This window comes from Talpa europaea (genome assembly GCF_964194135.1).
Source record: "Talpa europaea genome assembly, chromosome: 7".
NCBI lineage: Eukaryota > Metazoa > Chordata > Mammalia > Eulipotyphla > Talpidae > Talpa > Talpa europaea.
The window spans coordinates 59,105,357-59,129,429 of NC_140074.1; the positions used below are offsets into that span (position 1 = coordinate 59,105,357).

Consider the following 24,073-nt stretch of genomic DNA (forward strand, 5'->3'; position numbering starts at 1 on the left):
AGAACTAGGGTGTAGGCCAGAGGTGTGGGGGAGGGAGGGTGAAAGGATTCAGTAGAGACAGAGTGGGGAGCAAATAGGTGGATCTACTGAAACACACTGCTGAGAAGAACAGCAGGCGAGACAGGAGAGGTCTGCTCTCCCATGTGGTGTAACTCCCTGGCCAGGGATCGAACTCTTGATTCAGTCACTGAAGATAGTTTGATAGTGCTGAGACTTTAACCCCTGCGCCACCAGGGAGGTCCCTTCCAAATATTTCTGTGGAGCTGGGTCATCCCTGATACTGGTCTCCAGTTGGCATACCCAGAGATTGTTTCCCAGCCCCTAATCCCAGTAAAGATAAAAACTGAATTTAACTAAATCCTGCAGGTGAGCATCTTTTTGAAATGGAACACATCTCATCTATTTTGCCTGATTAGTATCATTTTTCTTGAGAAAAACATCTGCAGTGAGATTGCCTTTTTTTCCCCCCAGTGAAATGACGTTCCCTTCTATCCGCATCAAGTATTTTTCCAGGTACAATTCTCTCTGACTTGAGGGTGGCAGCCTGGCTAATATCAAATCTTACTTCTCACCAGGAGCTGTTGTGTTTATGTTTATGTGTATCTATTTATGGTAATGTTTGAAATGATTAGTTTTTAGAAACTCTGCTTATTTTCTTAGTGGCTTTGCCACTCAGTCCCTGTCATGTGTTTGAGGATAACGGCTGGGTCTTTGGTTTGGCCCAAAAAAGTCCTGGTCCTCTGGCATGATAATTTGCCTACAAAGTTGATTTCAGTGAATGATTTCCAAATCTCTCCCTGCTTCATTTAGACTTGGCACTTAGTGGGGAGGAAACCCACGTGTGTTGTGGTCTGCCTTTTGGGAAGAGTCTCTGGTGATCTGAGACTCCACAGTGATGTGGCTTTTTGGTGATTTGAACAGGAGTGACCTCCCTCTCTGTAGTTGGAGTTCTGCAGCTGTTTCCATCAAGCTCTAGAAAGCTGGACACACGTGTCCCCCTTGGCCTTCCTATGAGGTCCAGCCTCCTGGGTTTCTGTCCATCTATAGCTCCAAGCATCTTTTGTGTAAGAAGAGATGAGAAGCACCATCTATCTTGTAGTCCACTGAGTGAAGTCAGAATATTTTTGCAGCCAGTGGTGAAAGCTGAGTCACGGCAAGTGTGATTCAGGACTTGCTTTCTTACCCAAGGTAATTTTGAAAGTGTGAAGTCAAGAAAGACCCACCATTGGTTGCTTAGCTTCTGTGCCTGACCCAGAGTTTGCTCCATACCTGGAAACTGTCCAGTCCCGACTGTGTGTCCTTCATATGCCTCTGAAATAAATGACTCATTCAGAAAACAGTCTGTCATTTGCCCACCTTTCAAAGTTGGTCTTGCTTTTTATCTTGGTCATATTAACCATGTTTTTAGAAAGGAGAAAAAGTTCACTTTTTAAAATAGAATAGAATGAGTATCTTCGTTCTTGGTCAAAATCCCTTGGTATATGTTAGTGATGTCATAGTTTGGAAATGAGAAGTCTTACCATTTCCAAGTTAGAGGGGAAATTAACTTTGATCCGAAAGAAACTTTCAGATACAAATGGTGGCCTTAGATGTCTTTTGCATTTTTAAATATTAGGAATTAAAGGCTTGCAAGTACACTGCTCACAGACTGGGTGTTCCCTAGGGATTTGTGGGTGAAGGAAGAGGCTCTGGCAACTCCCCAAACTTGTGCTCCCAGGTCACAACGTGTGCTGAACTACAGGAGTGACTTTGAGGAAGTAGCTTAACGGCTAACCTCTCTGTTTCCACATCAATAAACTGAAGATAATAAAACTGACTTTGCAGAGTATTAGGAGAATAAAATCTAGAAGTGAGGGCTGAACACCCAACCATGCTTGAAATATAATGAGCACTTAATAAATTGTCGAGGTCATTCACATTGATTATTATTATTTGAACTCCAAGGTATTCTGAATGCTCATGACTTTGTGTAAAATTCACTCCGGCACATATAGTGAAAGTAGAAACCACAAAGAAAACGAACCCAAATGGTAGAGGAACTGAAAAGGAGACTTGCTGAGGAAAACAAGTTTGAAACAACCAATTACTGCTGTTACAGGGTGAAGGGGAGACCAGTGGGTGACTGTTGCTTGTCTTCAAGGTGCTCGAGTCACAGTCAGAGGTTGGCCTTATTCTCCATCTCCACTGAGGTGACAGAACTAGGGCAGACAGGACAAGTCAAAGCCAAAGCACAAAAGTGCAAGCAGTAGACATGACAACCATAAATCAGGAGCGAAGCTGGGAGTGCAGTCCCAAGGAAGGTGCCAGAAAAGTTCACATCAGCACTTCCCAAGAACTCCTGAGTGCAAAGGTGTACCCTTGGTGTGTGGACAGGTCTCCGTGGTTCAGCCTGCTCCCATCCCACCCATTGCCATGGGCAACAGCTTGCTCATGTCCTACATTCTTACCCAGGGCCGCTGGAGGTAATGCTTGACCCTTTGCCTAGAGTAGTGTTTCTGGTTGATCTTGCCTCCTCAAGGTGCATTTGCCTGGGGGTGTTTTTGATGTCAAACTGGGGAGGAAGGGGTACTGCTCTCCAGAGGGTGGGTAGAATGAAGGGTGCTTATCGCATCCTACTATGCACAGGACAGCCTTCAACAAGAGTTACCTGGCCCTCAAATGTCAGTGGTGCTACTGCTGCAAAACCGGGGCTAGAGGTGTAAAACAACACAGACCGGGCATCTGAAGGCTCACCAGATTACACCAAGCCTTTTTTTCCCTCCGTTTATACCAGACCATGGAACTGAATGGTTAGAAGATTGTTAAACACTTGCTATTCTAAAAATATGTGTGGATTACATTATGATCGTGTGTTTCATAGCTGTCTGCTAAACTTTGGTTTAAAAATATTTATATTTCTAAATAAGTAACTGACTCTTTGTATAGGGAAAATAACATATGCATTAGAGCTTTGGGGAGTATGTTGCAAACACCACCTTCCACGCTTCCTCTGCCCAGCTTTTTGCTGGCCAATTAATCGCTGCATTCAAGGACTCCCCAGGCAGTGACTACCCTACAGTGAGAGCGTGGTGGTTGAGATGAAGGCGTGACAGTGGATGGGGAGAATACCCCAGGGCCCCAACACAGGTCAACAACAAAGGGAGGACTCTAGCTGAGTGGGTCACATCAACACACAAAATACTAATGCTCTGGAAGCGTTGCTACTCGGTGACTTGGAGAATAAATCATGCTCTCTTGACTTAATAATACATTGCTGTTTCAAAATAATATAAGTATATGTTGTGTGCGTCCATTTGTAAACTTTGAGAGTCTTCTGAAATCCAGACACAGCATGAAAACACACGCTATATTTGATCCTTGCATAAATAGCACAGATTTTAATTTTCTCCCAGTTATGGATATCTGGCGCGTGCGCTGATTCTCTGGGCAGACTGGTGTGAAATTTAATTTGAGCAGTTAAACACAAGGGTGAGAGAGTGCAAAATAAACAAGCACATGCATTTCCAGCCCTACAGCATTTGGTATGTTAACGGGAAAAGCACCCAAACCCTCTCCCTTGCTGTTTTTTTTTTTTTTCCATCTTGTGACAATCAGATTACAGATTGTCTGCAAAGGCACAAATCCTCCATTTCTCCCACGCCACCCCCATGTCCCCCTGAATATTGCCTGCAGCCATTTCATTTGGGAGCCTTCATAATTGGAGGTAGACTTCAGTGAATGAAGTATACAGGTTTCTTTGTTTTTGGATTTGATACTAGATGAGAGATTCCCTTGGTTTCAGGAGAAGGGACATTCTCCTTTAGACCATCCTGGAAGATGAAACAGGCATGGAATTGGAAATAATGAATCTGCAGTGCACAGAGCAGGGATGCAGAGCTCAGCTCCGCCCATCATAATATGTGTGATCTTGGAAAAGTTCCTCTCTTTACTAATTTGTAGACCTGATAATAACTACAACCTAATAGAGTTGCTGGGAAGGTACGCAGTGCCAGCACACAGGTGCTTGAGGGCTGTCAATTTCCTTCCCCCTAAAGGCATCAGTAAGTCCCCCCAAACAGTATGAAATACTGTCAGTTATCATTAGTGTTGGTACAAATGGCTGCACTTCCTTTCTTCTCTGGCACCTTAGTCACCTGCATTCAGAAATTTAGGAACACCTTTCATTCTGCCCCCTCCAGTTACTCCCTGCTATAACTACACTAAGAACTTCTGGTTTTAAAAGCACCTACTTATATGGGAAGAATGTGTTGATAGGGGAGGGGAAGTACATGTGTAGTTTATGGACCCAGATCCATAGGAAGTCGGAAAATTCAATGGGTGAGTTTGTTCTAATATTCCAAAGTAAAAACATGTGTTCACCATCAGTAAAAACTCCCATCTTTTCATTCACTTTGTTTCCACAGAAGAGCGAGTTGTCCCTATTGAAGTGTGCCGTTCCAAACTCTCCAAATACTTGCAGGGAGTAGTTTTCCGCTGTGATAAGTGTACCTTCACCTGCTCCAGTGACGAGAGCCTCCAACAACACATAGAAAAGCACAATGAACTGAAACCTTACAAATGCCAGCTCTGCTACTATGAGACCAAGCACACCGAGGAACTGGACAGCCACCTTCGGGATGAGCATAAGGTACTTGCCTGGGACTTCCTGCTCCTAGATACCTGTGGGGAAGGGTGGGAAGGACCGATCTGGGAAACGAGCAGTTGTCACAACCACTGTGTACAAGACAGGTATAAACTAAAATAATATTGAAGGTGAGGTTCAGTTTTTTCTATTATAAAGGAAATATAAGCTCATTTTATATTTGAAAATTGCAACAGATAGATGGGGGGTGGACAGAAAATCACCCATACTTCTACCACCCCAAATCCAACTTAACATTTTTCATCTCTTCAAACTTTCCTCGGGTTGCAGAATTCTAATGGTACAATACATGAAATAGTGCATCGTCTTTTCTTGTTTCTGTAACTTAACATCCTGACCAGATTGTATTTCCATATTTTAAATATATTGTCACAAAGCTGAGCAAACGTTTTCAGTGAAGGGCCAGATAATAAATATTTTCAGCTTAGTGAGCCACATGGTCTCAGTGGTTACTGCTGGGCCCACCACTGTGCAAGAAAGCAGCCATCAACAATACATAATGAGTGTGTGTGGCTGTGCGCCAATAAAACTTTATTTACAATAATCAGCAACAGGCTGAGGACCCATAGTTGCCAACACCTGGATTCTGTCTGATGACTGGTGTCCCTCAATAGCGTAGGTAGTTTCCAATATATTTCTGATGACAAAGATTTTCCAAGGCATCACTGTGGGTGTCTAGCACTTTAAGTGTTTTAAGTATGTGTTTTATTTAGGGATGGGGGATTGGTACAGAACACATTCATACAGTACATAAAATAAGGAATTTGTGGAAAAAACTCATCCAAAGAATGACTGATGAGGGTGAAGTCTTACTGGAGGACTTCCTCGCTTCCCCTAGGGCTTATTTGGCACATTAGGAACTGAAACAATCATTTCTAGCTTTGTGTATTGTTCACAGTGCAGTATTGGGGGGCGGGGTGGGTATGATTAGTATTTGTATGATGAAAAGAGCCTATTGAAATACTTTCTAATTAACCAACAGATCCAAAACATCTAGTGAGTGTTTACTTAAGGCACAATGAGAAGCACTTTCGATATTGTTTCCTTTTCCTTGCTCTATATCCCCATCAGCAGAAATACAACTCTTTATTCTGACCATATAAACCCAAGTTATAAAGATTTTTGTTCTGAATTACTTGCACCCAAAGGTTAGCCTTTTTCTGTGGGGTAATTGAGAGAGGAGACTCCCCACAGCGTGAAAATTTTATGGTAACTTCTCTGCTCTGGAATACATTCATTTTTCTAATGTGGCTGCCCCCAAAACTGAAAACAGAGAGGAGAAGCCTGAATTACTTCACTTAAAAACTTTAATATCCTCTCTTACTCAAACTTCCTGGGTATTTCTGCCTCCAAACTCAAAGGAAATCACTCATCCATTTCAGACCAAGTTTTCTACATTTATGCACATGTATTTTATTTACATTAACTACCTCAGATCTTTTGATTATTGTGTTCAAGCCTTCAGGCTGATATTAGGGGACTAAGCTAGCCAAGGAGATAAATTCTTCCCCAGTTGCTGCACAGTAGCTTGTGAGTTGCTGGAGAGATACAGAGAATACTAGAAGCCATACCAGATGTGGAACCAGAGGCTTCTGGAGCAGGGTGGAAGGCTGGGACTTCGAGGATATTGATCCGGGAAATGGGTTGCTTGGGAAAACAGGAGCCAAACAGGCCTTGGTTTAAATCTTGTCGCCACCATTTATGGTACAGCTTCAGTGAGTTACTTAAATTTCTGTATCTGCTTTCTGATTTGTAAATACGAATCATTAACACCTTTCCAAGAGTTTTTAAGTGGAGTCCTGGGTGTTTCCCCCACGTTGAGACCCACTGTGTTCCTCATTCTACTGGTGAATTGAACTGTCCTCAAGTATCATAACAGTTATACCTATCATAAGGCAGTTCAGTTCTTAAAATCCTAAAATAGAAAACCACTGCTGAAACCTTGCATTTTCGATAGAATCTTTGATGTTATATTTTTTCATTCTGCCAGATTGTGCTCTTTCATTTTACTCTTTCCCTTGGTTGACCAGCTTATTAAGTCCAATGAGCACCTAATTGAGGCTAAAGAATTGCCACTTTCCCATGCCAAATGGTTTTCATCTTTGTCTCAATTGTTGTTAAGTTTATGAGAATTGTACTTATTACTGATAGCAGCACTTCCTTCCCCCACACCCCCGCATTTTCTATTCCTTCTTTTCTAAATAATGAGTATGAAGTGCTGTTAGAATTTTTGAAATCATCATCTAAACACTATTTTATAAAGAAAGAGAGCAGTGCTGCTAAAACTGAATTTTTGATAAGCAGTGATAATTATGCACTAGTGTAAAAGGGTCATTCATCAGAGTGAAGGCTATACAAAAGTCTGATCTCAGCATTCACGTCAGTGTATAATGTGCTAAAGAGAAGTTTGCTGCTTTAGATACAAAGGTTAGGGACAGTAAGGCAAGAATAAGAACTTAAAAGCATAAAAATTGGAAAGGAAGAAATGAAACTTATAGTCGCAGAAAATGGGATCTTTGTAGGTAGAAAATCCTAAGGAATCTATAAACTACTAGAATATTAGTGAGTTTAGCAAAGTTGCAGAACACTGGATCAATATACAAAAATCAATTACATTTCTATATACTGGTAATGTACAACCTGAAAATGAAATCTTACAAAGATCAAATCCATTTATAATAACATCCAAAGGAATAAGCCATTTCAGAATAAATTTAGTATAAGAACTGTGAGACCTTTAACACTGAAAACTATAAAATATTGTTGAGGAATAAAAATTAATGTAATATATATGATGTAATAAATATTTGTGCATAAAAGCCTCATATTAGTAACTTCCCAAATTAATCTATAGATTCAATATAATCTCTATGATAATCTCAGTAGGCTTCTTTCTTTGGTAGAAATTGACAAACTTAGGGCCTCCTCCATGGCGCAGCGGGTTGAGCTCTGTGCTGTGTAGCTGTCCTCAGCCTCTGCCGTGTGGGTTCGGTTCCCGGCCAGCCAGGGAGAAAGCCACCTGGCATGGCAAACCTCTTCTGCCTCTCCCGCTACTCCCCTCGGCAGTGTCTTTGGTCCGTCTGCCTGTTCTTCTCCCCGCTCTCTCTGGTGAATTCTCTCACCCTCCGGCGCCCCTGACCTGTACCCCTGTTCTTGTATAAATAAATAAATCTTTAAAAAAAAAATTGACAAACTTATACTAAATTTATATGGAAATACAAAAGACTTAGAACCTAAACAGTAGTAAAAGAATAAAGTTGGAGGACTTACGCTTCCTGGTTTCAGAACTTACCATAAAGCTGAATAATCAAGAGTTTGGTATTGGCATGTGTTTAGATGTGTGCCTCTGAGGCACAGAAGACCAAGTCCAAAAATAAATCTTCATTGATGTAGTCAGTTGATTTTCGTCCCAGAAGCCAGCGTAATTAGGAAAGGACTTTTTTTTTAAAAAAGCAAATGATACTGGAGCAGTTACATTCCTATGTGCATAATAATGATCCTGACCCTTACTTCATCCCCAACACAAAAAATTAAAAGTAGATCATCAATACAAATGAATGAGCTAAAACTACAATGTTTCTAGAAAAATAATAAAGCTTTCCTTGGGTTTGGTAAGATTTTCTTAGAGATTTTCTTAAGATTTTCTTTGAAAAGAACAAACAATCAATAAATTAGATGTCATCAAATTAACTTTTTGCTCTTAGAAGACTCTATTAAGAAAATGAAAAGACAAGCAATGGATTGGATGCAAATATTTACAGAGTAATTATCTAACAAAAGACTTTAACCAAAATATATAAAGAACTTTTACAACTCAATAAGAAAATAGACAACTAAAAAAAGAAAAGATTCGAATAGATACTTTACTTATAAAGATGTACAGATGGCAAATGATCACTGATCATTGCTTAGGAAAGAAATGCAAATGAAAGCAACAGTAAGCACAACTACCCAGTGTAACGGCTCAAATTAAAAAGACCAATAGCACCAAAGTATTGGTAAAAATGGGGAGAACTGGAAATCTCACACAGTGCTGCTTGGAATCTAAAATGACATGTCCACTTTGGAACATTTAGGCGATTAGTTTTAGAGTTAGCAGATACTTACCACCCATTTGACAACTTTCTCCCACATAAAGTGAGTGGCTAACCAGAATGCATCTCTGCAACGGAATCCTACTCATCAATGAAAGGAAATAAGCTTCTGATCCATGCAGCAGCAGGGATCCATCTCAGAAACCTCATGTTAGGTGGGCAGAAGCCAGACACAGAAGACTGCATGATTCCTTATATGAGATTATCAGAAAAGGCAAAATTATAGAGGCAAAGCAGATGAGAGATTGGTTGGGGCTGGAGGTTCAGGCTTTGAGTTCAGACAGGAACTTTCTAGAGTGATAGGAGAACCATTATAAACTAGATGGATGGTGAGGGTTGCACAGATGCATAATTGTGCAAAAACTCATTGAACTGTTCACTTGAAATAGTTTAATTTAATGGTAAGAAAAATATACCTCCTTGCCTAAAAGATACAAGTTTTCTAGCACCTGATATACAGTTGGTCCTCAGTAAGTGTTAATTTCTTGCTGTCAGATAGTTGATCCTGGGAACAGGTCCACAAAATGCTCAAAATTCAGATTAATCTATAAGTTGCCAAAATTAACAGGTGAAATAGACTTAGCAATTGGTTTTAAGCTAGTATTTACTAATTTTTTTCCCAGTAAAACTGTTGAGGGACTTAATCATTACATTCTTCCACAAATAGCTTTAGGTAAATTTGTAGGTGAAGAGAATCTGGAGAAGAAGCTACAGAAGCACTGTAGGATGTGTTTTTAGTCATTGGATTTTATTAAACTGAGTTGGACATTCAAAACTGGACTCCTAAATTCTCCCTGCAAAGCTTATAAACCTCAGGAATGTCTCCAGAGATGTCATACTGTGTCACCCATGGGCTGGACAGAATGCTGGTGACAGCAGAAAGGGTCCTTGAGGTCAAATACACTATTCTTAAAAACCAAATTCTTGGGTGCATGGGTCTTGTTTATCCTCACAAGCCAAGATGAAGTAGAAAAGGGACCATAGTCAGTACCCCCCTTTTTTTTTTACATAACACAGAGAATCATGTTTCCCTAGATCTTTATCTTTGTGCCAGTGAACTGGAATCGCTTGTATTCACCTGGAATCTAAAGTAAAATGCAGGCTATTTGAATTTTTTCTTCTTCCAATGCCCTTTCAATCTCACTAGGTCTCATAAAGCAGACTATTATTGTCTTAATCTCTTCTCTCTCCTTCCATTTCCTCCTTCTCCTTCTCTCTCTCTCTCTCTCTCTCTCTCTCTCTCTCTCTCTCTCTCTCACTCTCTCTCACTCTCTGTCTCTCTCTCTCTGTCTCTGTCTCTCTCTGTCTCACACACACACACACACACGCAAAATCATACATTTCATTTTTGTTCCATTTATTAGCAATGCTTGTGAAAGATGAAGACTTAAAATTTCTAGAGACCTTGAAGTTATGGGGGGAAAAAACAAATGCACGTGTAGCATTTAAAAACACATATTTTTTTTCTTTTTGAACAAAGTTTAAGTATATGCGTAATACCTTGTTAATGTTCTTTATGGTTCCGAAGTCTCTGCTAGTTTAAGGAAACATAAAAATATATTATCTCTAACTTGGTTTGCTCGTAAAATTGTCATGTTCAGTATATTAAATTTAGAAGCATGGTCTATTCAAGGCAATACACATTCACTAATTGAATTTACTTTGAAATGTTTTTAATTTTTTTATACAAATGGAGCCTCAGGCGGCTGAACTCTAAGGAACTCATGTCTCTTACTTTTTGCCAGTTTGGGGGAAATTGCAGAGAAGTAAGTTCAGCAGGAATCACCCACATTTTAGTTATTTCAATCAGATTGTTAAGCACTGTACACTGGTGAAATTTATAGGTGCAGGAAAGTCACATTAAAACATTTGTTTCCAATAAAGTAGAGGAGAACAACTCAAACAAAAAGAGGAACTTCCCCCTGTTCCAAATCACAAAAAAACATTTTGACCACATTTATTTTTTTAATTGAATTGAATTACTGAGCTAAGTGCTAGCACTTTAGCTTTATTGCTCCCAGGATGTTGGCAAACTAAAGGTGTCTCTAGCAAACCAGGTCATTTCATCTCTGCTTTTCTTCATGTTAATTTTGCTCCCTGGTTTGTCGGCTTCAGACTCTTTTCTTTCATGTTTTTTGGCCAGAGACAGGAATTATAAGTAGATGAGAAGAGATGTAACTGTTTATCAGAAGGACATGCCTGGCAGGACCTTAGGCAGTATCATTCAAGTAGACATCTGAAGATGTTCTTTGCCTGCAGCCTTTGAAAGCATCCTCTAACTTCCCAGGTAACAAGCATGAACTACTCCTGCTTCCAACCTTACCATGGGTTTCCCTTCTTACTCTACTCAGGCACACCATGCACTAAACCAGTCTCTCCATTGGATGCAACCTTCTTAAAATAGAAACCAGAGTCTACCATGCGTGTCCCACATACAGTGCTGTCTGTTGCTTCAATCCATAAATTGAAGTCACTTTACAAGTAGGAAAGTTTTAGGAGCCAGTTGGTTCAAATAAGCAAAATCTGGCAATGGCAGCAGCGTCTTTGCTTCTGGATATTGAGTCCAGGAGCTTGGTGACAGCTCAGTCAGCCAGCAGCAAAGTTCTCTGGGTTTCTTAACAATGACTTTCACTTGGTTTTCTTGGGTACTAGTGACTGGAGATACGTGGCATTTCTCAAAATGAGCTGATTTTATCTGGGCTCTTTCTAAGTGAGGCCTGGAGGAAGCATGTTTTCTGATTCTGAGTCACTGATTTTGAAAGGCAAGAGATGTTCTCCTTGACTTTCCCATGCCCTTTTGGGTACTTTACTACCTTTATTCCTACTGTTCTTAGAAAGGTTTTTATTTTGAGGAAAAACTCTTGAAAGATTCCACTGTTCTATCCCCCTGAATGTTGCAGCAGAACATATTTTCACAATACTTTTTCCCTCTTCTTTCTTTTGTTCAGCCAGTCTACCATGGGTGAATTTTACATATTTTGTAAATAATTTTGCATTTCTACAGGTGATTTATTTTATCATGGGAAAAATGGAAGCTGTGCCATCTAAAATGATACATGTTCCAGCCCCGCTGTCTTACCTGTCTGTGTTCTGTCCTCCTCCTCTACAAATATGGATGATAATACACATCTTACAGAACAGCCATAAGCGTTGAGTAATAGTTGCAGAAAATAACGGGATTAATTATTAGCACATAATGAATATTTAGTAAGAACTGAAAAAAAAGCTTGCAGAAAATTTCCAGGTTTATTCTCTCATTAGCAAGCAAATTCATATCATGGGATGCCAACCTTATGGCAACATCATGAAGTTCTTTATACTTTATGATCTCCCATGGGTTTTTATGCTACTGGTAAATTCAGATAACATTTATCGTGTGTCAACTACATGGCTGACCTTATACTCTGCGTTGGGCATATAAAGCTACATTAGAAATGGTTGCTACTCTGGAAGAGTTTATAAGCAAGTATAAGTTACAAGCTTAAACAAAGACTCACAACCCAGCATGTTAAGTGCTTGATAAAAGTGTCTACAAAATAGGAGGGCAGCATCGTGCAGAGCAGTATGGTGTCACGGCTCATCTTCCATAGAACCTTAATACACTTGGCTGAAAAGCCTTTCGTGAAGCTTTTACAGAACTCTGATTGAAATACTCTTCTCTGAGAAATCAAGATTTTTACCTGCACCTTTGACCATCTTCCTCTAATAAATCATAGAGTCAGTGCTTTCCTGAACCTTCCTCCCACTGGTTTCTTTCTTTCATTCCCATTCTGACTTGCAGAGATCTGCTGGATAAACCACCTGATTTTGAAGTCAAGGGTTGGCAATCTCTGGCCCCTGGGCCAAATCCAGCACAGCGCCTGTTTTCATATGGCCCACCAACTAAAAATGGTTTTGACATTTTTAAATGGATGAAAAAAGCAAAGAATAATATTTCATGACATATGAAATTCAAATTTCATATATACAGTTTTATACATTTTAATTGGAATCCAGCCTTGCTCGTGCATTTACTATATCTGTAGCTGCTTGCAAACTAGAGCAGCCATTGAGATAACGGCACAGATTCCAGGTCCCCAGAGAGCCTAAAATATTTGCTTCTCTGGCCCTTTACAGAAAGTTTGCCAGCTTATGATGTAAGTCCTTTAAAATCTTCACAGATACTCTCAGTGTGTGACTGAGATGCACTCTCTGATGGAACAGACAATTTTTCCATGTTGTTTGGTGTCACTTTTTTTAGAAATAAAACGTTCACTTAGATTATTTTAACATGGACTTGCAGTATTAGATGATGTGAGCATCCTGACCAGGTGTCCCTTCTACATGATAGAAATGTTAGAAGTAAGAAGGAGGGGGAACCCTCAGTGGCATGGTACTCTGGAAGTGTTAGGTAGAGTTTTTGTCCTCTTGATCACCCCCACTTAATGTCTGCTAAGGCATTCTGAAGACAAGAGTGTCCAACTTACATTTTTCCATGAATGGGCAAGTTTATAGCTGTCTTTTCTCTAAGACTGAATTTTGACTTGCCACCCTAAGATAACATGAAAATGCATGCTCAACTTGGTAATATTTGTAAATCATAGAATATTTCCTTCCCTTTAGAATAAGCCTCAAATATGGAGTTTTTAATCTGCTAGGGACAGTCCTAAATCATTTTGTTGAATGGCTAAGAACTGACAAACAAACAACAACAGAGTTGTAGTTGTGAACTTGAACATGAAGCATGAGCATGGGAGGGTTTATAGTGTGGTCACTGCAGCATCAAGGGGTTAAAGCATTTGCTGGTGGCTATCATCACTTCATCTCCCCTTCTCATTAGAGAGGCAGCTTCACCATCACTCTGAGTTACTGGCCTCCTTAGGGGACTTTGGGTTTTGGACAGGCACGAATAGCTTTCATGGGATATAGGATTTGTTTATAGTTTTATAGTCTGAGTAATTATGTCTTTGAAATATCCATCCTTCAACAACATACCAAAAGGCAAATCTCAAACTTGTTCTTTCTCTCCTTATTGTAGACCTCCTTATTGTGGACTTCTTTGTTTCTTGGGAAACAAAGTAGTTAATTCTCATCTCCATAGAAAAAAAATGACTTCCCTTCAGTATGTCCTTTGCGCCGTTAAAAAGTTGGTCAGTTTCCTAGGTCATGAAAGTAACTTACTGGTATGACCATTTCAGAAACCAACTTAGAAATATATTGTAAATTCATTAAAATCCACATCCTTTGATTTGGGCCCTATTATTTCACATCTGGAAATTTAACCCATAGAATTAAAGCTACAAATGAAAGTAAAGTTTATATACAGTATGTTTTAGTATTGCAGGTTTAATAGTGAAAAGCCAGAAATAGCAAAAGACAAGCTCATATAGGAAGGGTCAAGTAAACTACAATAATTGATAAAATATATAGTGATAAAAATAGTATTTATATGGACACTATAAATACACCTGTCATGCCAGGAGTAAAAAGGTAGGCTATGCACCTTGTATGTTTGAATATGATTATCGGAATGTAAATAATTTTTGCAGAGAGAGCAGGAATGTAGAAGTGCCATAGCTTGTTAATAGCTATTGTGGATAGGTAATTTGGACTTCAAGAGACTTCTGTTTTCCAAATTTTCTTTGTGAGTGTCTATAAGAAAGAGAACTATATTAAATTAAAATGGAGATGCAGGAGGTGAGAACAGTGCCTTCTCTAATCTGGACACATACTGACCATGGTCATCTAGCCTTGAATAAGAGTCTGTCCTCATGAGTTTGCAGCTCTTTGGAGTAGAGGTGGCCATAGAAAATTCATTGCTGAGTAAGATGAGTTATGAAAGGGGAGAGAGGATGCTGAGGAAACATAAGGCAACAAGATTGAACTGGGAGAAATTCAAAAGCCAGGCTGGAAGACAGAGGAGACATCGCGTGGAGGAGACAAGCTTGAGAGGATTTCAGGTAGAGCAAATGGCATGAGTAGAGGAGGTATGAAGTCAAGCATATGGTGTATCCCAGGAGTCCCTGTAAGTTTAGGTGTGGGAGCAAAGGAGAGTTGAGGTAGTCTGGAGACAGCGGGCCAGCATGAGATGATAGCCAGCCATGGGGATTTTTATCCCTAGGGCAAGCAGAGACTGACATGAATAGGTTGAAATTGGAAAAAAAAAGAAAAAACAAACCAAAAAAACTGCCCAGACCACACGGGAGAATAGATGCAAGAAGGGGCAAGAACAGATACTGGGAAAACAGCAAAGAGGGAGGGAGGGGGTTGCTCTAATCCAGGTAAGAGATGATAGCTCAAAAATGCAGCCAAGGGGTTTTCTTTTGTATTAAGATTATGATTGGATTACTGATTTGGGGATTTAAAATACAGAAAGAACCCAACACTATCAAGAGTTTTATTTTAAACTCTTCTAATTATATAGTAAGAATTTTAGTTTTTACTCTTAAATCTTTTAATTTCATAGTAGAGATTTTGAAATCTTCAGGACAAATACATCCTGGGCCAGCCCCTGATGAATATCATATGGTGAAAATATCATCTACTATTTTAAAATTGTGTAAATTCACAACATTAATAGTTTTCTGGTACGGGGATGATGATGATAGGATGATGGACAAATGGCAGTCCTCAAGAAATCTGAGAAGGGTAGGAAAAATATTATGTCAGCACAAATTCATTGGGAAGTAGAAGCTCCAACACCTAGCAAGGGATCTGGCGTGCAACAAGCATTTAGAAGTCCCGAGTAAGTAAATGAATGAATGAACATGAACGAACAAATGAACAAATACTAACAACTGGATTTAAACAGATGTTTGAGGATTCTTTTTTGGTCTTGGTCTTTCTGGGTTTTATTATTTTTGCTTTCTGGCAACTGCCCACCTACACCTACAGCTGAGTGAATAAAGGTAAGAAGTAGAAGAAGGTGTTCAGGAAAGGCTGTTTTTCAACAATTGGTTCATTAGAAAATATGGTTCGTCACACATATCTCAAAATTAGGCAAGTTGGAACCTTTCCTCCTTTTCCTGAAAAACTGGCAACCCAGAAAACTTTTATTTAAATATTTGTCATAAATGCTATTTGGTTAAAATGTAGAATTTGTGGCTAAACATAACCTCATAAATATGCATTTACAGTGCTTATTATGAGATTTTCCAAAAGCCAAAATGGAAAAAGATCATTTTCCCAGAAAGGGAAAGGGAACTATGTTCGGGGGATTGTAGTTTTAGGTACTACACTGACCCCTTTTTACCACTGATGACATTGATATATGTTGGGTGATGTACCCAGAATCTAGTGGTTAATGGCACACCCTGAACTTGAAATCACCTCTGCCTGATTTCAAAACTCATGCTCCTTTGCTTTTTGCTTTTATATCATTAAAGTCAATAAAAATTCATCTTGGTGTGTGGGAATGAGACATGCAGATAGATATCTAGGTAGGAAGGTGCCATAAGTTAAAGCCCCTTGGAGACTGTTCTGTAAACTCTCCTAGAAGGGAAGAGAAATAATAAAGATCCTAAACTCGACTTCCTCCTTCTCATCTCAGTCTGTTCATTTTAAAATTCATTTTAATGAGTTAAACAAGAACTGGCCTTTTTTACTGAGCAAAATATGAATAAGAATTGAGATTGACGAAAACATCTTTTCTACTCTCATGTCCACTTGATATCAAAGTCAGCTGATCTCAGGGGTTTTATTACTATCGTTAAGTCACTGTATGATTTCTCTTATTTTAAAAGAGATTTTATTCTGACTCTTGTCCTCCTCCTAAATGCTACCTGCTTCCTGTGTGACTTGTTGGGGTGAAGCTAAGCCTTGTCACAGGGGCTGTCTGTCAGCCCTGCTCCGAGCCTCTTTTTCCCCGTGTCTGTCACAGTTGATGGGGATGTACCCATCTGCCCGGCATATGGAATTGGTGGTGCTCAGCAAATCTTTGTTCCAGTCTGGTCCCAGAGAATATTTGGGGACTGTTTTGTAAATTCTGCCTGTCCTCTCTTGTGCCCTCATTACGCTCCATCTCTGCAGTAGCAGCTATGGAAGTCTGCCTTGGAATCTAATTAATGATGTCTGTCTTCCCTCCTCAACTAAACTATGAGCCTCTGGAGGCCAGAGCCAGGTCTCATTCTCCCTGGAAGGTCCCTCCCTAGTCGCTGGCAGGGAGAGGGCCGTGGCTCACACACAGGACTCGCCTGTCGTGGTTTATTGGCCTGAGTCTTGTTGGCTGAGCTCACCTGTGATTCCTGGCAATTCTGTGCATGCACCTGAGGAGGTTCTGAAAATAGATTAATGAAGAAGATAAAGTTTATGCTGCTATTGACAGGAGTCCCCCAAACAGAATATCATCACAGGGATTTCTTAGTGTGGATTTTTCTTTCCCTTGGTTGAGATTTTAAAGAAATTTTAGATTCCTACACTGTTCTAACCGCATTTTACATAAATAAAAATCAGCCATCGTTAACCCTTTTTTAAGAGGTTTTTTTAAGTTAGTCGTCTAGATTTTTCTCGGATGATCCCAGCTTTGATAAATAGACTGTGGTCAGCTTCATAAACAGTGGCACCACAGACAGTAATAACATCGCCTCCATTTACACTGGGCTTCGGAATGGACTACCCGCAGCCCTCCCAGTTGATAGGATCTTGGTGGGAAAGGTTGTGACTCTCACTGCTGGTCTGAGAATATTCACAGAACCTCTTCACCTCCAGAAGTATTGGAAGCTGGATAGTTAACAAAAGTTACACCTTTCAGTGTAATGCATAAAGTGTTTACTGGATACCTACTCTATCAAAGGGCTTCACGGTCCCTTTGATTTCCTGCTGGCAGTACTTCACCTTTCTTGGTAAGAAAGGTCCAACGTGGACAGTCCCACTGCAAATGGTACAACCTGGGAGCAAAGGATGTACCCTCTCCCACACCCCCGAAAGAGTCAAAGTGAAGGAAACGACCTCATAGGCACTAAAAACACCTTCTAGAAAAATGAGCTTTCCTCCAGGAAGAGCCCCATTCACTCTGTGGTTCATCGTTCCATCCTTCCTTTGGGCCTTTTACAGGTAAGCCGTAACTTTGAGCTGGTTGGACGGGTGAACTTGGATCAGCTGGAACAGATGAAGGAGAAGATGGAGAGTTCCAGCAGTGATGATGAGGACAAGGAAGAAGAAATGAACAGCAAGGCAGATGACAGAGGTTAGTCTCGTTCCTGCCCTCTGCTCCCCAGATGGTATCCAGCATGTCCGTGGTGAGACAGACGGGAGGCAGAAGGTTGTTGTAGGAGGAACAGAAGGAATGATCCTTCTTAGTTAAGTAGCAGAACAGACTGACTTAAGAAACATGTCAGAGGCCATGTCTTTGTAAACTTTTACCATCTCTAGAAACTCCAGGGGAACAGACATTTTCTCCTTTTATTTAATCATAGACATACACTTCCGTGATGCAGAGTTGGGTTTCCGGAGTATCATGGAAATCCCAATATTGTGCATATAAGAATGTAGGTTAGGATATGTTACCTTAGTTACTGCAAATTATCAAAAGCACATGGATGGCATAAACATGAGAAATAAACTTACAGATTTCATCCCAGTGATGAGAAGAATGCTATTACTTCCCATTATGAAGCATCATTATGTGCCAGGCCCAGTGTTGGTGGTTTTCATATAAGCTTTTTTTCTTTAATCATATTTAAAGTAGAGGGCTCTGCAGTTGGCCCGCCTGGATCTGAATCCCAGTTCTGCTACTTAGTGTCTTTATGACCTTGGGTAAATTATTCTATCCCCTTGCACAGTCATCACGTGTAAAGTAATAATAATAACAACGACAATAATAATAAATCACCTACCTCCTAGGGTTGTTGTAAAGCTTAAGTGAAATAATACACAGGGCATTAGCCCAGTTGCTGGATGTAGTAACTACCTGATAATAACCCTGCAATGTAGGTGGTATTATCATCATCTTATAATCAGGGAAATGAAAACCCGGAAAGTTTAGGAGTTCATTCAAAGTAAAACAAAATACTGACGTTTTCTGGTTCCAAAGACAAGATCTCTTTTCTACTACTTACTCTTTGGGCCATGGGTTGTCCTTCATTGAAGGGAGCTGGCCCTGAATTTTGTCCATCAGTGGCCCTGAGGGCCTTATTCTGAGATGCGCTTTTGCAGAATATCCTTGTGTTTTCTGCTTAGTCAGGAAGCCTAAGAAAGCTTATTTAGTGGCATTTCCTTCCAACATTCTCCTTATTCCTATTAACTTGTCTCTACTTTCACCCATGCCTTGATGCCACACCAGGAGACCATGGGTTTACAAAGTGGGGGTCCAGTGTGACCACTGAACCCCTGACCAAAGGACAGCAGGGACCACCGGGCAAGGTGGACCAGCTCTTCAAACCCCTGTGCCCATGGTCAACCTGAAAAAACAATGGACAGAGGAACTATCTCGCTCTGTGGGTTGACTGCTCTTGAGAAGTCACAACTTTTATTAAAAGGAGTTGTACTAGTGCATCCTTTTAAGGAAAACAACTGGAGCTGAGAAGCATGGCTTTAAATTTTCTTTTCACTTTTTTTTAAAAAAACATTTTACCAATAGGGTCCTTTAATATCTGCTACCAAAGTTCTCTGCAAGAGGATGCCCTTAACAGAGGGCCTCAAGCCTCCCTTTACCTTCTGGTGCTCTCTGCTCTGCTCTTCCTCTGTCATGGATAGTAGGATGTTTTAATCACAAAAGCAGAGCACTCTTGATTTTAGAAGTTAGGAGCATGGCAGAGGCAAGGACCTCTTTCCATCCTTCCCTTTCCTGTGACTTATTCAAAACAGAGGCATAGAAAATTAGAAGAAAGACAGCGGCCATGAGATACCTGGGCCACCGTATCCCTGCTGCCCACTCATGTCATGTAGGCACTGGGGCATCAGACCAGCTCAATTTAACCAGACAGGACATCCTAGTGGCCAATCTCTTCTCACTGGAAAGTGTAGAATCCACATTCATGAGCCTGAACCCCAAGGGACAGAAAAAGTCTTGGAGTGGAGAAGCGTGTATTCCTCTCTCAGAGGGTGGGGGTTTATAAGAGTCTCTTCTAGTCATATGAATGGGAATTAGAAGCCTAAATCTTCCCGGCCCCCTCTCAGTCCTTGAAATAACAGCCTCCTTTGTCTCATCTCCTTTGAATAGACCTAGAATCAATTTTCCACCATCTAGGTATATTCTTGCCAACAAGAAGAAACAGCACACAATAGCCTCAGGGTGTTTTTGCCAGACGGTCTGTCTTCTAGGAGTAGAGAGCGGGAGGTGGCTTTAGCACAGCTCTCGGGCTGATGGGGAGCTATTTGATGTGTGACAGGTAATGATTGGCCTCCTCCTTTGAGGATGAAACAGCATGAGCCATTGGAAAGAATAGATGGCTGGTTTCATGTTTCCTAAGGGTAAAGGAGCAAACGTGCCAGGAGCAGGCCCTCCTTGGTGATGCACACTCTCATCAGGCATGCTCCCTCATTCTTGGGGCTCCTGGCTTCATCGCCACCCCATCCCCAACATCCCTTCGCAACACGGGAGCTGGAGAGAGGTCTGACCGACACCACCGCTGGTCCTGCCTAGGAAGCTTGGAGGGAAATTGAAAGAGAAGAAACCAGGCATGAAGAAATCAAAATGAAGCCAAGCCGAATCCTCCCCACCCCCTCTCATTATGCAGCTGGGAGGAGTCAGGAAGGCATTCTGTTGATTTCTTGCCCAAGATAATCCCTGCTAAGGAATTAATGCGCAGAGCAGATGGTGCTGTCTCATTTCCAATGAAAAGAATCAAGGAAGATAGTCTGTGCAATTATTTTTAATGGCTTGTGTGGTGATCTTCTTAATTTGTGAGAAAATGTTTCATCTTTTGTTAAAACTGGTCCCATTCACTTAGCTTTTTGTGCTGAAGATTAAGGCAGCGCAGAGACACCTATCCTGTTAACGTCATCCTGAGGCTTTTATTAGGTGGAGTATTTCAAACAGGAGGCAACTTCCTATAATATCTTGTATGTACAGGCGCACGATGATGAGATTCATAGGGATGATCAACATTTCCCTGTGCGCGGCCCTCACTTTGCAACGTGGCTGCAGAACCGTGTAGGTCCTGCTGTTTATTACCCACAGGAAGATTTGGCCCTCCTGGTATAATGAAAGACATATGGGCTGGGGACTCAGGATAACACAAAGGCCATATAAACCCTCGTCTTGGAGTTTGCCAGGAGGAGTGGCCTGTAAACAATTAGCCAGCCAATCCACATTTATCAGACCCTTAGCATGTTCCCGGCACTGCAGATAACACAAAACCACAGTCAGTATTTGCTTTGTAGAATGGACATGGCCAGAAAAGTCTGCATGTCCCCCACATCTTGGGGACACCACTGATTGAGGGGTAGATACTGGTCTGGCCAGGATTCCTCTCTAGCTGAGGATGTGTTTCACATCCTGGCACCCCCATGTGCTAAGACTCACATTCACACTAGGTGTGTATGGATCTCATTCAGCGCCTGCAGTCACTCTGGGAGGTGTTGATTATGATATCCGAGACAGATGACCATAGCTGGGAGCCTCACCCTTCCCGGGAATGAATCAAAACCCTGTGGTATACTAGGCATAACTGGTCGGTGCTTTCTGTAGTCTATATATTCTTTTTAGCGAGCAAAGGAAAACCCGTGTCAAATAGAAAATGAAGAGGTGCTAAACTGTGAGGCACTGATCGGGAAAATCACAGAAGGGAGAGATTAGGTAGAGAAAAAAGTGCTGAGACACCTTTGCAATGGGCAGGCAGGGCTCTTTTGGCAGGAAAGAAACAGTTTCCTTGCAATGAATGCAACTGGGGGGGTGAGTAGGATTGGGGAAGCGTGGGACCTGGGAATCAGGACCAGTTCTTGAGAGCTACTCAAAAAATACCCTTTGGGAGTAGGAAAAAGTATAAGGATGTAGAAACTGCTTTCACCAGTGGCTTTGCGTGAAGGTAGGTGAGGGAGTTTCCTAATGACTGTTGACTGCTCTTCTGACTCCCTCAGCACTCAAGTGGTTCTTCTGCCTTCTTCTCGTAGATCTGATGCGATATTCAGACCATGGGGCTCCGATGAACACTGAGAAGCGTTTTCCGTGTGAATTTTGCGGACGGGCGTTTTCCCAGGGCTCTGAGTGGGAGAGGCATGTGCTGAGACATGGCATGTAAGTGGAGCCTTCCCCAAAATGCCTACTCCCGAAGAGACCATGTTCTTTTCTGGGTTTCCCTGATGATGCATGGAGTCTGTGTCCCATTTCTGGGAGGAGAGTTAGTTGTAAGGAACTGGGTATCTCCTATTCGGTTAGTTTTTATCATGAGCACCCACATATAAGTCACACAAGGAGGAGTCATCTTAATGAATAAGAGGTCCTGCTCAAGTCCTCGCATAGTGTCCCTTCAGCGTTCATCAGCCTCGCATTCTCTGATGCGGGGATGGGGCAGAAGATCAAAAGTTCCTGCCTCTGGATGACTCATTCCCTGAGTGGCTTTGAGCACTCCTCACCCCACACACAAACCCGCACTGCCTTCAGTGCTCTTCCCTTGACCGAGCCAGCTTCTGCCTGCCTCCCAGGTAGGTGGGAGCATGTCTATAAACTACTCACAAGATCCTTGAACATGCAGCCATCCCCTAGACAGAGCCCTTGGCCCTCCAGACAGAGAGAGTAGGAGTTGGTCCTTTCCTGAAGCAGCTAAACTTCAAAGACTATAACTAAGCTTCCCATGGATTCCATCTTCAGGTGTTTGTTTTCTGTTTGTTTCTACACTTTGTTTCTGGACCTGTCCATTTGATCTTTAATACCCGAGTTGTGCTTTTAGTCATAATAAGTATAGCCAACCTCCAGCCTTCCAGGTTCTACTGCTGACTTTGAACTTAAGACAAGTCTTGCTAATCACACTTATGACCTGGTGGAAGAGAGGACATAAAGCCAGTATCATAATCTGGCAACAAAGTGGCATCATCAAAACGTAGTATAATAATGAATGCTTGTGTAGGTTGGAATCTTTAATAAGATTCCAGGACACCAGGAACACATGACTGAGACATAACATGTGGCCAAGGTTGTCACGGTTTGTTTAACCACGAAGATCTTAGGCTCAGAGAAGTAAAGACACATAAGTCTTTTGTGTTTCAGTAGAAAAATATGTATACTCATCTGTGTCTACCATAAATGTTTTGCCAGGGCATTGAATGACACCAGCCAGGTGAGCAGAGAGGAAATCCACCTGAAAGAGAGCGTGGAGGACAGTATTAAGATGCCCTCTATTGAGGAAAAAGAAGATGATGAGGCAATCGGGATAGACTTTTCCCTAAAGAATGAAACAGTAGCCATCTGTGTAGTCGCTGCTGACAAAGCTCTCCTGGAGAATGCAGAGGCCAAAAACGAATAAGCGTTTGGTGAAATTCTGAATCAAACCTTACTTGAACCGTGATGAAAAAGTGGGAGGGCCAGCTTGGGCTGAGAAGGGGGGTCAGAAAAGAGAAGACAGAAAAAGCTGCTTTTTAGGACTGAACAATCTATTTTCAAAGCACTGGTACCTGTGTGAGTGAGTATGTAAATTAAAGTTATTTAAATGGTTGGAATATGTGGCTCTTTTCCATCACTACACCTTTTCTTCCGGATCTGCATCATGAAGTGTCACTGGTGGCAGAATATGGAAGCCCCTCCTGTGCACCGGTGTGCTCTGTGGTGGTCTTGGACTGATGCAGAAACAGACGCTCCATGCAGGAGAAGACTTCTCTTAGGGGAACAACTTTTTGACGCACAACTTTCCGTGCGTTTTTCTAGTTTTAATACCTTAAGCTTTTTCAAGACCTAACTGCAGCCGCTTTGGGAAAAAACAAAAAACAAAACAGAAAACAAAAAAAAAAACTGCTTTGCATAAAACAGTCACCTGTTTCCTAGTACCTCAAACTTAACCAAGGGAATTCTCTGCATTGTCAGTACTACCTGTCGTCGTCGTCGTGGTTAAATGTAGAGAGAACTGCTGGGCAAGATGGTGAATGGAGAAAAAAAAAAAGAGTTTTAAAGAAAGGAACACAAATTGTGCTTAAAATCCCCATGAGGGTTTTATTTCTTAAAATACTGTGATTTTTTTAATTATTTTAGTAAAAAACAAAACAAAAAAAAGAAACAGACTTTAATTATTAGATAACTGTTTGTGAATTGTCATCCTTTATTCCAGGTAAGCTGTTTATTAGTGTTCAACTATAATTTAGAATTTGGTAGATTCATGTGAGCTAATTTTAAGGTGACTGTGGAGTTTTTGTTTGCCACATGTTTATTTTCTATCAATTTGAGTGTTACAAACACAGCACAATTCAGTTTTTCATATAAATTGTTTTTTGT

General features: G+C 41.0%; 1 protein-coding gene across 1 annotated transcript in view; it reads left to right on the plus strand.

Moving 5' to 3' along the window:
• ZNF462 (zinc finger protein 462) overlaps positions 1–23,344 on the plus strand; it is a gene marked incomplete at its 5' end in the record, with an annotated part of 75,599 nt that extends 52,255 nt beyond the window's left edge. The window contains 4 exons of the mRNA XM_084237499.1: positions 4,404–4,627; positions 17,767–17,899; positions 21,766–21,889; positions 22,907–23,344. Of these exons, the coding sequence (XP_084093625.1) occupies positions 4,404–4,627; positions 17,767–17,899; positions 21,766–21,889; positions 22,907–23,114 (689 nt within the window). The 3' untranslated portion in view covers positions 23,115–23,344. The remainder of the gene's footprint in view (positions 1–4,403; positions 4,628–17,766; positions 17,900–21,765; positions 21,890–22,906) is intronic.
• Positions 23,345–24,073: the final 729 nt, after the last annotated feature.